This window comes from Neodiprion lecontei, chromosome 2 (genome assembly GCF_021901455.1).
Source record: "Neodiprion lecontei isolate iyNeoLeco1 chromosome 2, iyNeoLeco1.1, whole genome shotgun sequence".
Classification (NCBI taxonomy): domain Eukaryota; kingdom Metazoa; phylum Arthropoda; class Insecta; order Hymenoptera; family Diprionidae; genus Neodiprion; species Neodiprion lecontei.
In genome coordinates this window covers 8,650,277-8,669,949 of record NC_060261.1, presented here as the reverse complement: position 1 = coordinate 8,669,949, position 19,673 = coordinate 8,650,277, and the positions used below count along the sequence as shown (strand labels likewise).

At 39.6% G+C, this 19,673-nt stretch overlaps 1 protein-coding gene and 1 long non-coding RNA gene across 10 annotated transcripts in view; one reads left to right on the top strand and one right to left on the bottom strand.

Annotated features, from left to right (window-relative positions):
- The window catches only part of LOC124293086, a 70,247-nt gene that overhangs the window by 14,408 nt on the left and 36,166 nt on the right, over positions 1–19,673 (bottom strand). The window contains exons 2-3 of one of the 2 annotated variants that reach the window (XR_006902995.1): positions 7,456–7,741; positions 6,964–7,221 (exon numbers count right to left, since the gene is read on the bottom strand). This is a non-coding gene — a long non-coding RNA (uncharacterized LOC124293086). Of the gene's footprint in view, positions 1–6,963; positions 7,222–7,455; positions 7,742–19,673 lie in introns of those variants that run through there. The other variant, XR_006902994.1, reaches the window with a different exon arrangement.
- LOC107221942 (G protein-activated inward rectifier potassium channel 4) overlaps positions 1–19,673 on the top strand; it is a 54,933-nt gene that overhangs the window by 14,329 nt on the left and 20,931 nt on the right. For 4 of the 8 annotated variants that reach the window (XM_046732386.1, XM_046732387.1, XM_046732388.1 and 1 more), the window contains 8 exons: positions 3,888–4,023; positions 4,774–5,012; positions 5,311–5,584; positions 5,907–6,099; positions 6,439–6,660; positions 7,463–7,707; positions 8,137–8,465; positions 8,539–8,874. In XM_046732386.1, coding sequence (XP_046588342.1) covers positions 3,888–4,023; positions 4,774–5,012; positions 5,311–5,584; positions 5,907–6,099; positions 6,439–6,660; positions 7,463–7,707; positions 8,137–8,465; positions 8,539–8,872 — 1,972 coding nt within the window. In that variant the 3' untranslated portion in view covers positions 8,873–8,874. The remainder of the gene's footprint in view (positions 1–3,887; positions 4,024–4,773; positions 5,013–5,310; positions 5,585–5,906; positions 6,100–6,438; positions 6,661–7,462; positions 7,708–8,136; positions 8,466–8,538; positions 8,875–19,673) is intronic. The other 4 variants (XM_046732390.1, XM_046732393.1, XM_046732391.1 and 1 more) reach the window with 1 other exon arrangement.

Below are 19,673 nucleotides of genomic sequence, written 5' to 3'. Positions count from 1 at the left end.
ATCACGCTCGTGTGCCGGAGCTGTTTGTGGAGCTGATATGCATGTGGCGTTTATTCTCCGCGCGGAAACCGCGTCAACAGAATTGCCGTCGTTGCCTGATAGCTTTTCGAAACGTCATCTCGGCCGCATATGAAAAAAATCGACAGTCAGAGTTACCAAGATTACTAACATAGAAATATCGAAGATCCAACGCGAAGAAACATATTCGTGGAACTGAAGATCTTCGATAATTCGAAATTTCAGTGTTTCAGATTTTCAAATTTTCTTATTTTCACACTTTCAGAATTTTCAGGATTTCGGACCGTTCGAAACTTTCATGTTTCGTCAAAGTTTGATTTCTTTACTTCAATTTTCCTCACCAAAGACTTCGGCATTCGGAATTTTCGGAGCTTTTTAAATTCGAAATTTCAAACCCGCCCCTTTCGTATCGCACCCATGCAACCGACTGCAGAGTCCAGAACGTTCTTTTTTCGCGTCCTTGCTAAAAAACGTCATCGAAACCACACCGGTAGTTCAGTCTTGACAAACCAAGGGTTAAAATAGACTTGTGTACACTGAGAACCGCTTACAGTACCCTTATAGCTTATACTATACTGACAAGATAAAATTCTCTTTGTAAACTTAGCGAAAACCGAGAGCACCGAATGATCCGACATCGATTGATCGATGGTTTTGCAACTGTTGGACTTAAATTTTCTGCCTAACAAAATGGACGGGAACGCAGACTCTTTTCTTATCAAACTGTTTCCAAAACTCGTCTCATCGTTCACTGGAATTAATTGAGATTAGTAGAAGTTTATTCAATTTCTGCCCATCAATCATCGATTAGACATGAAATATTCTGAAGCCCGAAATGCTTGGAGTCTTCGGATGACAATTGGGCACGAAAATGGCGGGCGTGGCCACGCAATATGGCGGCGAGAACCGACAAGCTATAAGCAAAGTGTTTCAGGTCAATTACGCGAGTAAGAAAGTACGGAAAAGTCCGTGCAAGCTGTGAAGCTTCGCTAATTTCGCAAGGAATCGATATACCGCAGAAAATTGGATAAAAAGGATCTTTTAAAATTAAATATGGCCCACACTCGGAGTAACGCATTATTTTGCCACCAGATGTCACAGCAACGTATTTTCGTTCCCAACAGTACAACGATCGTTGTCGCGGAAATTACAGATACTCGGAAACTATTTGAAATTTTGACAATCTTGACAATCGGTTAAATGTCCGATCGTGTTTTCATATTCAGCAAGTTGATGATCACGGACGAAGATCCGAGTCGATGATAAATCGGCTTGACGATCCGGATCAAGAGTCGGGAATTGGAATGATTGGTAATTTTCGGTGATAAATTTTCGGAGATTTTGAAACGTCGCTTTTTGGCCTTCACTTTTTGCGTCTGTTTGTTTTCCCGCTTTATTCCGTCCGTTTGTGTATCTGGATTCTAATTTGAAGTTGCGGTTAAAGCTTGGACTCTGGTGGCAGCGTGATGGCAGCTGGGATCGTTCAGAAGCAGAAAAGAGAGAAGGACGTGAGACGTCTACATATGTGTGTCGGTTGAGAAAAAACACGACGCGGGCATCGTTCCGAATTTGCCACGATCGAGACAAAAAAGTTTTTGCATCACCCATCAAGCGTATTTTTTCATCTTCCTCTTTTTCTCCTACAGTGATTACACTGGTCCGAAAAAAAACCTTTTTTTTTTTGTCCTACTTCTTATTATTACGTGTAATTATAATAGATTTGATGCTACATTGAATCGAAATATAGTTATAAGAAATATAATGTACCACGTGTACTTTTCATGTAATGTTTTTTTTTTTTTTATTTTTTTTTTTTAAGGAGGAGTTTTTTGCGGACCTGTGTCACAGCAAAAACAAGGACACAGAGAGATAGACGTCTCGCCAAAGCAGCGAGAATTCGTTCACCAATGTCCATGTAGCTAATAATTTTTGATCCGTTGAAAACTAATCGATCCTATAACATTGATCGACGTTAAATACCGTGTGGAAAATCTTTGACGTAAAAAATGTTCTCACACATACGCATGGCGTTTGTTTTTATACCCCATTTCTGTCAACCTTCACCACCCAGGGACCGAAAAAGCTGAAATGTTATGGAATACTTATACCTACGTGCGTTAAATTCGATTTCGAGCACTCAGCACGACCCGTTAAACAAAATTATCGCAAACCTCACGTCCGCCTAGCAAAAATACGTTCGCAATGTTACTTGTGCACTTGGAGAAAAAGAACTGGCCGTGTTTGATTTCCAAATATTTTATCGTAATCAATCGCACCGCAAATTGTTCGATTCATTAATCGGTGATAATTTGACCTTCGTCGAGATGACATTTTTTAACACATTTTCACGACTCTTCAAATCTGTTCAACAGTTTGTACTGTTCCGGAGTATTCATCGGTGTACCATTAACACGGTAATGGGTTTTGCACAAGCAGGCACGCCTGACGGATTCACGTGGGTTCGGATATATTATTAAAGTTTCAAGGGCGCGGTTATACCCAAAGTTCTTCAGAGACAAAACGCGACGAGACGATCTCCGCAGTCTCAGACAAACCTTGGTGCATTTTGGCACGGTTTTGAGCGACGAAAACGTTTTATGCATATACATTTGTAAACATATACCTACGCGTATAATAACAGTTTTATGTATATATGTATGAGTGAAACTATTTCTGAAATACGGAAATGTTGGATGAAATTAGCTGCGATATGACAACGAACCGCGCAAACGATTCGACAAATGGTTCACTTAGCGTCGGATGAGAGTAACGAAATAACAGAGACTAATCGTAAAAAGAAAAAGGGAGACAGGGTTACGCGTTACAACACAAAGAATAAATCAAATTCGCAATTCACAGACACAGGAATATTATTTTTAGTTTTATTATACCCACCTTGAGACGCGTTGTCTTACGATGCTTGGGATATTTTTATATCCAACAGACATTTATTCAACCATGGTATAACACGACTATCCACCTGTCGTCTGGTCGTCAACCCATTTCTGGTTGACCAGCTTGACCGATTGCGCAATGAATCCACCGCCGTCTGATGGCTAATTTTAATGGCGGAGACCATATCGCGTTGTATAATTGGTTCGCGAATTCGCTTTCAATTTTCGTAATTTTATCTCCTTGCTTGCATTTCAATCTGTCGTATTTATGCCAACAATACGATGATAATTTATTCTCACAAATGATATTTACGTATACCGCTCATTGTGTTATATTACGTATACACGGTACACGCGTCGTTATACTCGTCGGAGCGCATAATGTATACACGATTAAGAAGTGGAGTATAAATGAGCGAAAGCCTGTTCAAATATTTATAGATTGCAGACACCAGCGGCACTGACCTAGGGTCAAAAAATAATAATCAAAACCGACTTGGAACGATCCGACAACCTGGAAAGCTCGTTTATACTCCCATCAGTCGATCGTAACGAATAAGCTCGAGTAATTTCCTTCTTTCGTTACCAAGTTCGATTTACAATTTACTCGAACCTTACTCAAACGTTTCCTATATACACTGAGTAAAATTTCATTTGTTACAGTAACTAGCGAAGTTCAGTAAAAGAGGTATCGTTGAAAAAAAAATGTTTGAATATCGTTGGGATTACAAAATTCAAGGATAGAAGATAAAAGAGAAGAATTAGCGGTGCTAATTATCGACCAAGCATACTTATATATGAGTTCTTTTATTCATTCAGCGATGTGTGAGGCGTCAAGTATTTTGACATGGATAAACATGAAAAAAGTGCGACTTGCATCATTCGTGCGTGACGCGGGTCCGTAATTACAACCGACTAATTCATAGACGTGTAGCAACGGTGTCGCTTTACCAACTAGCCAATAATTCATTACAGATTTTATCGTTTCCTCGATAGGTATCGGCAGACCAGATTCAGCACAAGAAGAGTGCGAAAAAGAGTCGTATTCAAACACGGTGACTGTAACGTTATCCAGGGGAACGTAGCGAAACGTCGAAGAAGATATTTGCAGGTTTGTGTGTAAAGCGAATTTCAACCGGAGGCTGGCTTTCAGCCTTTTTTTACGATTTTTTTGTGTTTTTTTTTTTTTTTTAGTCAGAAGAATTAATTGGAATTTTATCCAACTTCGACATTGTTTTATTGATATTTTGAATTACATTTAAAAATTTTTTCAATTTTTGGCAAATTTCCGGGTAATGTGCAAGCAGCAATATTTATCTAAAAGCAAAATGCCTGTTTTTTGGCATTATTAACATATTTTCCTGATAATATGAACCTCGTTGCTGGTAAAAAATTATAAATATTGAAGTGTTGACTGGTGTTTGAAAAAAATTTCTCGATCTTCACAATTTTTTCAAACTTGTTTTTCAATAAAAAAAAAAAGCCCTTAAAATAATGATATCGTCAAAATTGTTGGTTCGTATTCTTGGAAAACCTGTTAAAAATGGTTCAAAAATAAAAACAACCATTTTACTATCAGATAAATATTGCGACGTCCACATTTCCCGTAAACGACGAAATCGGACAACGACCTTCGTTGAACAACAATCCATAACTTCGACATTTTTGCCAAAAATGATTTGTTAAAATTTGTAAATGTAATTGAAAATGTGAATAAAATAATGACAAATATATATAGATATAAAATATATAATAGATAAAATTCCAATTAATTCTTTCCATAAAAAATCAAATTCATAAAAAAAAAACATCTGAAAATCAGCTGCTGGTCTTTTTATCAATATCGTTATTGTGCTTTCAGGATATTTTCACAACGCTTGTCGACGCCCAGTGGAGGTGGACTCTCTTGGTATTTGCCTTGAACTTCTTACTCTCATGGCTCGGATTCGCCCTCGTATGGTGGCTAATCGTCTACACTCACGGAGACCTCGACCACGTCGGCACGGAAAACCCGAACGATACTTTTATACCGTGCGTCAATGACATCCACGGATTTACAAGCTGCTTTTTGTTCTCTGTGGAAACCCAGCATACCATTGGGTAGGTGCTGAAGTCGAACAACTTAATTTTAGGCAAGAGTGGAAGTTTGTCACATCAATGGTGTTTTCAGGCTTTTTACATCCAATTTTGGTTTACTTTGGGTATCGTTATCTTGACAAACGGTTGGGATGCGGAAACTGACGAATCGGCATTTTTCCCTAGCTTACAAAAAGTCTGCACTTAAATTATTGTACCAAGTCTCAAGCTCCTTATCTTACAATTAGAACCTTGAGCACTGAAATCAAACCAACGAAATACTTTACATGCGTAAGACTTTTCTACCCTGTATCGTTTTCAGATACGGTTCAAAACACACGACCGAAGAATGTCCCGAAGCGATATTCGTCATGTGCATACAGTCGATGACCGGTGTTATGATCCAAGCCTTCATGGTGGGCATAGTTTTCGCTAAACTGTCTCGACCTAAGAAGAGGACACAGACGTTACTATTTTCGAGAAACGCTGTTATCTGCCAACGAGACTCCCAGCCCTGTTTGATGTTCCGAGTCGGCGACATGCGGAAGAGTCATATAATCGAAGCTCACGTTAGAGCTCAGCTCATAAAACGGAAGGTGTGTTGTAGAGCATTGCAATTTGTTGGAGAAAATTTTCAATCAGCTCGTTAAACTGAGTCGCTTGGACGAAAATAAATAAAAATAAATTTATTGCATTTTTTTTTTTTTTTTTTTTCTTTTTTTTTACCGCTACACGATCGGGGTATCTGTAATTTATGAACAAGTTTGAAGAACTCGTTGCGACGCAGTTAACCAAACTACGAACAATTTCCTCGAACATACCCGTGTCTGTATAACTTACGACGTACACGATTTATAAGATTTTTATCATTTTATCATTTTTATTAACTACTTATCGTAACCTCAAGGAATATTTCAGGTTACTCGGGAAGGTGAACTGTTGCCATTTTTTCAAACGGAATTAAAAGTCGGTGGCGACGGTGAAGAGGACAAGATATTCTTCATATGGCCAACGACGATTGTTCACAAGATAGACTCGCGTTCGCCGCTTTACCATCTGTCGGCAAGCGACATGCTGAAGGAAAGATTTGAAATTGTAGTGATACTCGAAGGTTCGTAAAGTAAAAACGTCAACTGTTCATTAACGGGTTTCAAGCTTTAAGGTTTCAAGTGTCTCGCTATTTTTTTGGAATTCAAAACTGAAACCAGTTTTTGTTCTATAGAAATTTTACTTGTCCGTGATCGACGTATCGTTTGTATCTCCCGTCACTCATTGCATTGTGACATAAAATTTGCTTAGAAAGGAAACTCGTTCCAGTTTTGTTGAAAAAAAAAACAAAAAAAAAAAACAAAAAGTCGTTGGAAACCATTAACGAACATTACTATACTACCCACGTATTTGAATAAAACAACGTTGCCCAACTTTCTATCTCATTTCTCCTCCGTTTAAGGTGTCATCGAATCAACCGGGATGACAACGCAGGCGAGAAGCTCGTATTTACCATCGGAAATACTTTGGGGGCATCGCTTCGAGCACATAATAACATTCAGAAAAGAAAGCAGCGAGTACGAGGTGAATTACACGCTTTTCAACAACACCTACGAGGTTGACACACCCTTGTGCTCAGCTGCACAACTGGATCAACTCAGAGCGCTTCACCGCACCAAAGATGGTAATGGACACCTATCGTCAAGTTTTCACTTCGTTCAAGTCCATCGTTCAATGCGTCAGACGCCTGCCTGCGGGCAACCGGACCTACGTCCGAGTAAACATGACTAAAAAAATTAATATTCGAGTAATTTTTGCCCTGAGAAGATACACTTGTTGGTCATCTCAAAACATCCGTTTGGTTCTCCATGAGTTTTTCAAAATGACTTTCATACAATTTTTGTCTGAATCGGTTGAATCATTTTTCCTGTCGATACTCAATATGAGTAAATAGTTCGTCATGAATTCGTTGATAAAATAAAAATTTTCAGGGATTAATTGGTCATTGGGCATTTATCGTGCCTGATAAAGAAACTTGGAGTAATTAGAATGGTAGGAGTTAATTACAGTATTGTCTAGGCGTGACAAAACGAGCGGAGAAAATTTAATTAACCCCAATTGAGATCCACTTGGTTTAATTGAATCTGTGGTGACACACTGAACTGTAGTAATGGCACGCGACTGGACGAGGTCGACGTCAAGTGCCGAGATGATATTACCGTATCAATCGGTAAAAATTAAGCGTCTGCAATCGTAAAAAGAATGTGTCCGTTTTACTTGAGCTTGTATGAGTAATTGTTGTATCTAATTGAAATATTAACGATTTGGCGTATGAAGACCACGGTGCGCTTAGAATTCCGCTTCTTCTTGTCAAACCGTTGAAACGTTTCCAATGCTCCAATTCCACTCGTGTGAATCAACAACTTACGGGATGGTCTCACTTGAAATGTGACGCTATATTTTTAAGACAATCGCTTACCTTTCAGAGCGGGCAAGTTCGGGAATCTTCTCAGGAATCAGAGACGACTCGAGCAGCTCTTTGGCCACCAGTTCTGGATCGAGTTTGGCATCTTCCACGGGTGGTCTGCAGATGCAAATACCGCCAACACCGCCTACGCCTATTCCAGTTACGGTGACTGGTCCTGACGATTCTCCACCCTGTGGTAGCATCGACTACGACCCAATTATGCAGCGGAATCAGAGATTGGCTAGTTTTTACACCCAGGACGAGGTGAGTGGGAGTGAAGATCTGTTCTTTCTCTACACTGAGAAAAATTTCATTTGTTACAGTAACTATAAAAATTCGGTAAAACAGGTGTCGTTAAAAAAACTGTTTGAAAATTGTTGGAATTACGAAAAACTAGGTACGCCTAACCATTTTGCGCTATTGTCGATCCATTTTGGTATTTGGTACAAGCATTAAATTTTCGCAACAGTTGCAAGAAAATATAGCAACAGTGATCGTAATGAGAAAGAACAGTAACGGATACTAGACATTTTGGGAACAGGTACAAAACTAATTTTCATTTTCTGCCTAGAACTATATTTTTCGATTGTGGTAAAAAAATGAAAATAGTTAAAGACTGAGCGGTAACCGGAACTAAAAATTTCTCTCAGTATACTTCATTCGATGAAAACTTCATTCGAGTCTGTTCCGCAGTTCACGGATCCGGAAGACCTGCGGAGAAACGCTAGCTTCAGTTCGTCGAGCTACACCGTCGAAGACCTGAAGAACCAGCAGGACTACAACAGAGTACTCGAGGACATAAATGCGTGCTTGAGGAAAAACCGTAAATGCAGTATACCGGCCAAGGAGGACCGGAAGATACAGAGGGAAGGATCCAGGCCCGCAATCCAGGACTCCAGGAAATATGACGCCAGAGGAACGGGAGACGGGATGAGAAGATCGGTGTCGAAACCGATCTTCGAAAGCCAGAGCCACCCGAGTGCCATGAAAAAGTCGCCGTCTCGATCGACGATAGATTCGAGGTACTGGAGGGAGTTTTATTTTTTCATCGTAAGACGAGAACTTTACTGACGTTTCTCATCGTCCTGCTTTCAGACACACGCGATTCCACGATTCGCCCGAACGGACGCACGAGCCGAGCGACTCGAGGGCTCTGCCGAGGAAAACGAGTTTGAGTGACGGTAACAAAACCAAACAGGAACATCACCACGGTATTCCGAAGAAGACCAGCTTCGTACTGAACGAGGGTGAACCGATAAGGATCAGTCCCGAACACAGCCACGTGGAATCGCGGGAAATCCAACGGCTGCCCGAAGAAACAGTTATCAGGATATCGCCACCCCCGGTCCCTCATCAAAAGACTCCGGAGACCAACAAGAAGATCAACAGTCTTCAATCACAGCACATCGGCCCAGAGGAACAAGTGTAGAGGTGAGTGATTATTCTTAAAGTCGTATTGCGATCTCTGGCACAAAGTCAATGGGTACCTGTTTGATCGTTTATCACGCAGAGTATCAATCAACAGTGCAGTTACTGAAACACGGTGCGTTACTAAAAACCTTTATCCACTTTACACTGCTGTTAATCCACACATTGATATACGTGCTCGAATCCATACGAATACACTATGTTTTGTACCGTGTAATCATGGTTACAGGTACCTTAAAAATTTTGGTACCTAATTTGACGACCGAGCGATGATCGTCAGCGATCTATATCCTCAAATCCATTCCAATGGTCTGGATCACTTCGGTAAAAATGTACTCCAATGATTCAACTCATGTTATAGTCACCGTGGTTTATGGATGAGAAAACAATCTACAGTGATTTGTGAGAGAGAAGAAACGAATGTAAATGAACATATCGGTGAGATAGAAATTAGGATTGCAAGATTGACAAGTGTAGATAAGGCATAGCGATATCTGTACATCAGCAGTAACGTGATCCGGAATAGCAGCGATGCAGTTAAAGGTTGGCAGAGATTCCCGCTGTTCAATAGAACAATTGAAAATTGTCATTCGAGCGTATAATAATAAACGATAATAGAGCTGCTGTACGATCTTGTAAATTGGAACACAAAGGATTGCTTAGCGTCAAGGTGTGCACGGCACGAGTGGAAATACGTGTTATAGAGGCATCCTGTCTGCCAACAGGCATCAATCAGTTAATCCCTGGGACGCCGGTTCTCTCATGCGGAAGTTAATTTGCCTGTTATACAAAGTGTGCCTAAAGCATGCCGGATAAATTCTCGGAACATCGTGGGCCATCTCTATTCCTAGAAGGTCTTTTACCCACTTCCACTAAACCGCCGATATTGCTTTTCCGTTCATCTCCCTTCTTACTTTTTTTTTCTTATACAAACGTACCGCAATCAGCGTTCGCCCCTCTCATTAATCGCTTTCAATTACGTGGTGAGTAAAATGTGCCGTATTTATGTTTAATTTTTTGTAAATTTCAGTCGACTTGAATGACGAATTCCAGGGTAAATCCTTGTAACTTGTTCGTAATTGACGTGATGTAATCAGGCTTTGTCTAAAAATTTTTCAAGTCTTAATAAAGATATACGCGTACTTGAGAAAACGGAAACGTCAGTTTACGTAAAGTAGCATATTTTCATTACACGGTATTGTCGACGGTGCGAATTAGCCGCGAAGCACGTGTCCGTAGCTGCTGACGTATGTTATACGTACACATTTACGTATTATATACATGTGTAACAAAGACTCGGGGTAAACCTGATCGTATACCTACGTTCAGTTAGGATTGCGTGGTGTAATGTCGGTTTTATGTACGCGAGTTGGTAAGTGGCTGGATAATATAACGCATGGTAGGTACGTACCTACCGAAGGTTTCAAGAGGTGGGGGACTAGCAGCTGATATTAAACAATTGACTGGCGTGATAACGAGGGCACTTCCCGCCGCTATATAAATTCATCCTGCCCGCCAACGGATGACTGACTCCCTTCCTCTCTCTCTCTCTCTCTTTATGCAGTATCGGATATAGGTATACATACGTCAGTTAATAACGCGTCACATCGAATCACCGCAAGCCTGTAGAGAGATCGGTACAGATACGAATATAACAGACATTCGGTCATCGCGAAATATTTCACTCGAGATAAAAAGTTTGGGTTATGACTCAGTACTTAAATTTTTAATATCGCCGATCGATCGATCGATCTATCAACCACGTAGAAAATTTATAACCGTCAGTGATCCGCGCTTTTATGTATAAGCGATGAGTCAGGCTAAAATACAGCCAAACCGAATAACGATCGTCAGCAAGATTTACTGTCCGAGTAAATTATATGGTTCGAGAAAATTTTAAGGAATTCGTATACGTGACAGGGAGGAAAATTTCTACGACTTTTCTGTTGTTACATATATACCGGTGACGATGGATGTTTCTAACCATGCCGATGCATACAACCGATTTAATTAGTCGGTTCTGATAAGCTTCTTTTACACAACGTGGAGCGAGACTCGGGTCAATAAAACCTTATGCGTCTACCCGGAGGCTCGTGGCGCATATAACAACCTACCTCCTGTACGGGTTACGGTAGGAATACCGAATCGTGATTGACGTATCGAATGAAATCGGTCGAACATACGCCAACGGCACTTCGAATCTACAATGCGTACGCACTGCGTGTAATGGAATACGTGATGGAAAACCGAAACGATACAAGACTGCAAAGGCAGTTGTTGGCGCTGCTGAAGGGATACCGAGGAGGAGGAACACAAGGACTAAAGCTTCGCATTCCAGCCTCCTGGACAGTGGAATAACGAAACACGATTACCTACATCCATTTTGCGTAAGGTGAGAATTTTAATCGTCGACAACGTAACGCACCGCGTGAATTTGTCGGGCGAAATACATCGGCGACAGAACGACGTTAACAAACTGTAAGGACCTCTTTCCGTGGTATCACACGTCGTGAGATGTGGGTGTAGAGGTATGCAATTGTAGAAACGCACACGTAAGCCTGCGACGTGTCATTTGGTAATCAACATATTAGACCGAGGACGGTAGACGACGGAGATGGCGTAACAAGTTTCACTAACACCTACCGTCTCCTGTACGATGACGAAGACGACTTATGTACATTGTATTCAGGAAACGAACGCAATCCAAACCGGTGTAGGTACTGTTACATTTTTCTGAGGTATGTCATACCCTGGATCGACCTTGTCGTGTGTTCGGATAAGATGCTTGCCTGAAAACCAGTTGAGATTGTGCGATGAAATGCAAAGACGAAACGTCGTTTGTACGGTGCGCGATGTACCGTAAGGTAAAATTTATGATCCGAATGAAAAGAAACGCTTTCGACATCCGACGTGAAGTAGAAATCCAAATCGATTTCATTTCAATTATATTTACACTGGTGATGTATCATCGCCAATAACTACAATGACGACACAGCTCAACGAGTTTGACGTCGTATGCAGAAATAGTCGAAAGCGATGCAATTTTCAATGCTGCTGTCGAAATTCGTACGTAAGTACGTTGTGTGGATTGTTTTTTTGCCAATATCGACGATGTACGTGGTAAAAATAAACTTGTGGACAACGTGTTACGATGTATTCTACCTACGTGTATTTTTTCTCCTTTCCTTTTTACTGCCCGATTGTTGGTAGTCCCGTTACTTGCCATTGGTTGAATAGTAAAAAAAAAAAAAAATACCAACAATCGTCAAGTTTGCAGGTCTTTGAGCGAGTCTGTAACGCGTGGAGAAATAATGTCTGAAAGTTGGTGACGATAAAGAAACGTCATTCCGTCGTTACGAGCTATTCTTGGAAACGATATTACTTACAGGTAAGCAGATTGCTAATGCGAAGATCAGAACGCGGTGTGACTGCTTCATCGTGACTCGACGGATTTTCTCATATTCTCGTACGTGACTACCGAGCGAAGTAAAAACCAAACTTCTTCATAAATAAACGGCCGCAATAACAATTATTCATCAGTCTTCGGTCTCGAACTACGCGTTCAAAAGTGCTGCAATTTCAGCATTGCGATTAAGGCCGGGGGGCGACCATTTCGATATAAATTTTAATGAAAAGATTCTGAAATGTTCTCGAAACTATGAGTAGTAAAGCCCTCAAACTCAAATTGCTCTTGGTCTTTTCATTTTCTTGAAAAAAAAAATAAAAAATCTGTCCAAGGTGTAACCCCCCACCCTTAATGAAAGACTCTATCATTTTTAAAACAAAATAAAAACAGGCACGATTTTGACAACCCGTCCGAAGAGTAGTTTCTTAGAGATTTCTTGAAATCTAATCTGTTTCACCGGGTGATGACCGCGCAAAAGTTCCTAGTACCAATATTTCGATTGAGTCATCAGTGTGTAACAGCGGATATACGCTCAGTAAAAAAAAAAAAAAACACACACACAACTAGTATGCGATTTTCTCAAACATCCGTTTGATTGCCAAAACCGGTGAATCAACTCTCAGCTTAATGCGTTCAGCTTTGTAAAAAGACCACAATTTAACGTTAAGATTCGTGAGATAAAAAACCACATACGTTCTATCGCGATTGTCCCAGGTCATGGTCGGCAGAAATTAAGAATATTATCCATGTATCGTTATTTCTCACTGCATGTAAGCTGTAATTTCGTCACAAATTCCACAAGCGCGAAGTGACCGAAGATCCAAAGACTACCGTACAAAACAGAAACAGGATTTCCGTACAAAACGATTACGTTAATCGATCCCGACGAACGAGCGAAGACTCTTGATACCATGGGAGAATTGTAGGGGGAATACGACACTACGAAGATCCACCGTGAAAGTTTCGTCAATAAGTTATATCAATGAGTCACACGGCGTTGGTCGTCCCGAGTTTTGCGCTAGCGAACCCGAAAGCGTAATTGTCAATTGGACGACGTGTGTAACGCGTAGAACAGACTTTGAAACAGAGAAACGATAAGTAGGTACGTTGGCGAGTAAAGAGACAAGGCCGCTCGCAAATGTCGAACATTACGATTTTCCCTCGTTTTCCGTCAAACAACCTAATAAAAATTACGGTGACTCGCGTTACCGATGCAGAATATGTGACCGTAAAAACCGAGCACGGTTACGTTCAGAAACGCACCAGCGATTGTTGTAGGTGGTAGATAACTAGTTATCTGAAAAGGCCCTGGGCATCTGTCGTGGCACCGTATATGAGAGAAGTAGGAGGTACGAATGGATGAATGGTTTTGATGGTTGGATGGATATTCATGCACGTCCATACGATAGTATGAACTCGAGTGTGGGCCGTTGACGTCACGTATAACGTCGGGTATGCACGATCACTTTTGCGCTCGTGTCTTGGTGCCCGTTAGCGACATCGAGCTGGTCTCTCTCATTTTTTCTCTCTCTCTCTCTCTGGCTCTGTGTGTTCGAGCCGACGAGCAATGCGGCAGTTGAAACCCGAGCCACCATCTTGCCTCTCGCGATTCTCGTACCTCACCCACCTCATGCCGTGATGGTCCCCGAGTGTCGCGAGTGCGAAACGACCGATTTGCCAAATATCCGTTGAAAAGAAAAAAAAAAAAAAAAGAAAAAAGAAAAAACCGGTCGAGAACCGTATTAGCGATAGTGCGGAAGTCCCTCTTCGCCCAAAGAAGCACCGATCTGTTCCCGCGTAAAGTCGCGCACTTCCTCACTCAATGCCACGCTTTAAGTTCGCCGTTCTTCTACAGCTAGAGCAAGATAGTATATATATATATGCATGTGTAACAACGATCGGCAGTGTGCGATGACATGCTGTTTGTCTTAATACCAATTTGTAAAGCCCTGTGTCACATGCGTGGGTGGATAGATCACTGTTCGCGATCAGCCGGCGGTAGAGTTTCAACATTACAGTTACATATTATACTGCACGAGGGGCATATTCCGAGACATCTCGATCAAGATTTCTACGTCGATGTCTCAGATTGACTGTATGATTGTTTTTGTTATTGGTTTTTTGTTTTTTTTTATGAAAGTACATTACAAAAAACGAAATCGCAAGTTTTTGCAGAATCTTTTCGACCCAGCGTACACTGAGAGAAATTTTTAGTTCCGGTTACCGTTCAGTCTTTAACTGTTTTCATTTTTTTTTTTTACCACAATCGATAAATATAGTTCTAGGTAGAAAATGAAAATTAGTTTTGCGGCTGTTACCGAAAAGTCTAGTATCCGTTACTATTCTTTCTCATTACGATCTCTGTTGCTATATTTTCTTGCAACTGTTGCGAAAATTTAATGCTCGTGCAACGATAAATTGACGTCAAAGACTTGTTTAAAGAAAAAAAAAGTGCAATTGCCAAAAAAGGATCGACAATCGCACAAAATGTTTACGCGTACCTCGTTTTTCGTAATTCCAAACAATATTCAAGCAGTTTTTATAACGATATCAGTTTTATTGAATTTTTCTAGTACCTGTAACTGATAAAATTTTTCTCAGCATATCTCAAGTATAGTTTAAAAACTTGAAAACCGGACACCCCCGAGGTCTGAAAAAAATTTTGTAAAATATAACAAAATTTTTAGCCAATCTGAGACATCGACGTAAATTCTTGATCGAGATGTCTTGTTATGCCCGATGTATACATATATTGTATATACAGCGTTTCCGCATCGCCAATCAATTCCAACGATGATTTTTACATCCAACTTCCCACCGAAGGTGGGCAGGAATTAATTGCAACCGCATTCAATGCCGTTTATCACGTTTTAATCTTGCCTTATTCTTACGGGAAACATTAAGCGCTTCTGCACTATACACTGATCGCGGTTTCAATTACACGGTATTTAATAAACGTTCAAGTTGAAACTTGGAACTCCCGATTCGAGAGTTAATGCATCTATTTTTATATGAAACGATTGACCCCAATACGGAACCATGTGATAATAATCGGTATTAACACGTCCAGTTACAGTGTTATAAAATTTTCTACTCTTTTCGTACGATTTTTCATTTAAGAACACTACAAAGAAATTTAACCCTCGCATCTTCTTACCGATATAAATATTATTACTGTATACTAATGAGATGCATGGCATAACGATCGTATCAGATATACTGTATACACTATAGTGAGTTGAATTATTATAACATCTTATAGGTATACATATATATATATATATAATTCTCGAAGCTTTATAAACGAGCTAGTATAAAATAAATTGTTCGCGCAATAACTGAAGCCCGGAAATGGTGGATTATACCCGCATATAATACGTGTATATATACATATAACATATACATATATACCTGAGCAAGGCTAATTTCCCCTCATTTAGTAATTCAAAAAATGAAACAGAGAAGAAAGAATAGAAGAATAGTAGTAAAAAAAAATTAGAAAAAAGAAAGAAACAAAAGACATTACGATTAAATTACTGAAATTACAAACTGACATAACCTTGCCGATCTCCTGCTGCACGTTTCCCGCCACGGCGAGCCAGCCGGCATTCGCTGAATGGGCCCATCATCATTCCTTTCTAATCTATACTTTATAACAGACACGAATTTACGGACAAAGGCGTGTTGCGCAGGTAGAGAAAACACACACACTCGTATAAATATATCTCGCAAATAGGGGTCGCGGGTAGAACAAGCGAGAGAGAGAGAGAGAGAGAGAGAGAGAGAGAGAGAGAGAGAGAGAGAGAGAGAGAAGAGAAAAATAAAAAAACAAACAAAAAAAAAAAAAATAAATAAAAAAATTAAAAAAAAAACGATCCGTCCAGCGAATGATCTCACAGACTGATCATGAGGTCCAGCTACGAAAGAAGTTTGAAATCGAAGGTAACCGTTGAGAACGTTCGATTATACGAGATGAAAATTTTCGATACTTGGACCAGATTTAAATACATAATAACGACCATGCATATTCATAGGCCGAAGGTGTTTCGAAACCTGAATGTTTGCGTACACGTATCGATGTATCATGTACAGGTACAGATACAACGTACGTCTGCTATAAATCGAATTGCGATCATCTTATTCTGGTTTTTTCGAAGCCTTTTTTTGTGCCAAGGTGATGGTATATAATATACCTACTCAGAAGAGGGACAAAGAAGCCTAGGGCAGGCAGAGCACCTTTGTGATCTAGGTTTACGGATAATATGGGTCATCATGACCACCAGGTGTAACCTCCACGCGTATTAAATTCAGGGCTTTAATTGCTCTTACGATCCTCCTCGTCTAGGCTACACGTTCTACGATCTGAGGATGTATGGTTTTCATGGGGTATATGTTGAGAAAGAAGGAAATTTGAGACGCAGAGAATGGAAGGAGAAATAGAGAGAGAAAGAGGGTACGAGCAGATAATTCCCATAGAGACTCGAAGAAGAGATGTGAATTTTTAATTTGTGACAAAGCTACAAAATTTCGTATAATGTAATTAAATAACCAAATCCAGATCAGATAATCAATTTGAAACATTATTTTTAATCGGTAAAATAGCATCTGTAATAAATTATTAATAATCTGATCACCCTTCAAGAAACCGTCTCGTCGATAATCTCTATTCTCTGATGCACATTTTGACCGTCATTTTCCTATATTCAGGCTATTCAATGCGGAAAAACTTTGTGAAAATGGAGGTGATTAGGGTTTCAATAGTTTTTATTTAACGCGAGCACGTTTTACGCGTTTTTCCATGCAGAAAGTAGTCGTTTCTACGACGGCCGAATGAGTCTGCGAATGCGCTTGCGCGGAATACTTGAAAGTGGTCATTTCTGTACTGCGCGCATGCGCGCATGCGCTACCAAATCTGACATTACGCGACCCTAACCTCAATTTCGTGCTTCGTAAAAAACGCGTAACATACTCGTGTTATATTAAGAATCGTGTGCGACAAGGAGGCGACCGTCTTTTCGCCTCGCGTGTTTTCAATATTCGTCTTCGGCTCACCTACCTCACTCGTATTGCAAACTTGCAAACGGCTCGAAAAGACCGAATTTTGCCTCCTTGTTACACAATATGCTATTTCATAGTACTGACAAAAAAAAAAAAAAAATAGGGTACTTTAGGGAAATAGCGCACCTATATACCTGTATATTACATCTTTTATCCCTATTTATGACATTATCTAACTTATTTGAAATTGAATTATATTTTCATTTTATACACATTACGTTGTTCCCTTTTGTTTGTTACATGTGTTGAACTATCAAGCTAAGTTTGTTTGCTTGCAAGGAGTGAGGATATTTCTTTCCTTTTTTCTGTAAAATTAAACGATATAAAATTACGAACAAGTCGATGAATAAATAAAGAATTTTTGCACATGTTTTATTTCAAAAATTTTTTAATTCGATTACTCGAATTTCCATGCAGAGTTGTAATAAGCGTATTGATCTCTACATTTTGTTAATTCATAATTCAATCTCTCTCTATCTTTCAGGGAAAGGATACTGTAGGTCATTCTCAGAAAATTTCGTAAACAAAACATTTGAGTGACTCGTACAATTCGCGTTATATTTCCTATAACCAAAAAAGGATTCTGAATATATTATACATTCCGGACGATGTCTCATCGCTTGAAATTTTTTTATATCTAATATTTTATACTCGATTATCCGAATTTCACTACGATTTCCGTTGATTATTATACATAGTTAGCATGAAATTTGTACAGGTTTCGCCATTTCTGTTCCTATTTTACTCACCCTCTCTCTCTCTCGTTCTCACTATTTCTATTTCCCTATACTCGTTTCAGGAAAAGAATACCGTCATTCTTCCGAAATTTACAATAAAACTTTTGAGTGACGCATATATTCGCACTACGTCAATCTATACACAGCCGATTACTCACCTATTGGAATTAAATTTTAACATATTATTTCACGTTTCGTTGTTCCTTTACATAAAATTCGTTGCCGTCAATATAGCTCAGAATATCCGAAATTCAATGTCATTTAAATATGTATTCAAAGTTTCGTTCGATCGAACGCGATTATAAATCAATGCAATATTGCAGCCTGTCTCAAGTCAACAATTCCCTACTTTCGGACTGCTTATAATATAAACAAGCTTCGCTTACTCTTAAAGATTCCGTTACACCCAGAGATTTTATATCAAGCCTCACCGATAAAAAGTTCAACGCTCAAACGTAAGAACAAATTTTAAAATCCATTATCCTCTTCAAATTTCAATATCCAGTTTCATCGTCGGTAGAATCGTAAACAAAATAATAATAATAATTATTCCAAATCACGTCTGCAGCTCTACGTAAATCCCAGTTATTATACATATACATATAATAATCACAAAAAAGAAGATTAGCAAAAATAGAAAGAATTCTTTATACACATGTATACGTATACCTAGATGTACATCGAACAGTACAATTAACCCGTTCAATTTAAGAGTAAGGAATGATTTTGCATCGATTTGTCAGAAAATCCCCCCCCATTTCACACATATACACGACAATTATTTGACATCCTTTACAATACGTCAAAAAAAAAAAAAAAAAAAATATTAAAAACCTAAAACCAAGATTGTAAATTATCGTTACGGTACAAATAAAAAAAAATGAAAAGGAAAAAGGCAATCCAACGACTGTCATAAGAGCACATGCCGACGGTGCATTATACCTGTAGTACAGGTACCTGCAGTACCCACGGGATAAGACAAGAGGCGGCGTCTTGTACCTTGTATACACGTGCATTAAATAATCATTTTTACAGTACATAATACGTATATACGTACACATATGCATAGACAGGTATGCGGGTACCGAGAGTTACGCGACTAGCGGAAACGGTGGTCGTTTATTCCGTAGGATATGCACGTACATATGTATGTGCGTATGTGTGTATATGCATAGGCATGGTATATAATATACGCGATAAATTCCCCCGCCATAAGAGGTAAATGCCATAGCATTTGTTGGCACAATCTCTCCCGGTCGTCGGGTAGCAGAGCTCGCGAATCTGAAACACAGTTGAGTTTGTCGAGTCCCGCGTGTAACAGCGAGCAAGGGAAACGTGCGTGGATATACGGAATAGAGCCGGAAGAGTTTGACGACATGTGAGGGAACCGGAGGAATTGCATCCTAGTTTGATACTCGATTGGGAAACAGAAGTCACGGATATTAACAATAATCTGTTCTACGTACGTATTACAAAAACACAATCGGGACGATAACTCCGTTTACTATTATTCGGATGCAACGTTCGATGGAAATAATCGAAAACATTGTACCGCACGTGTACGGGCATGTGATCGTATAGACGGTTAATCGATCAATCGA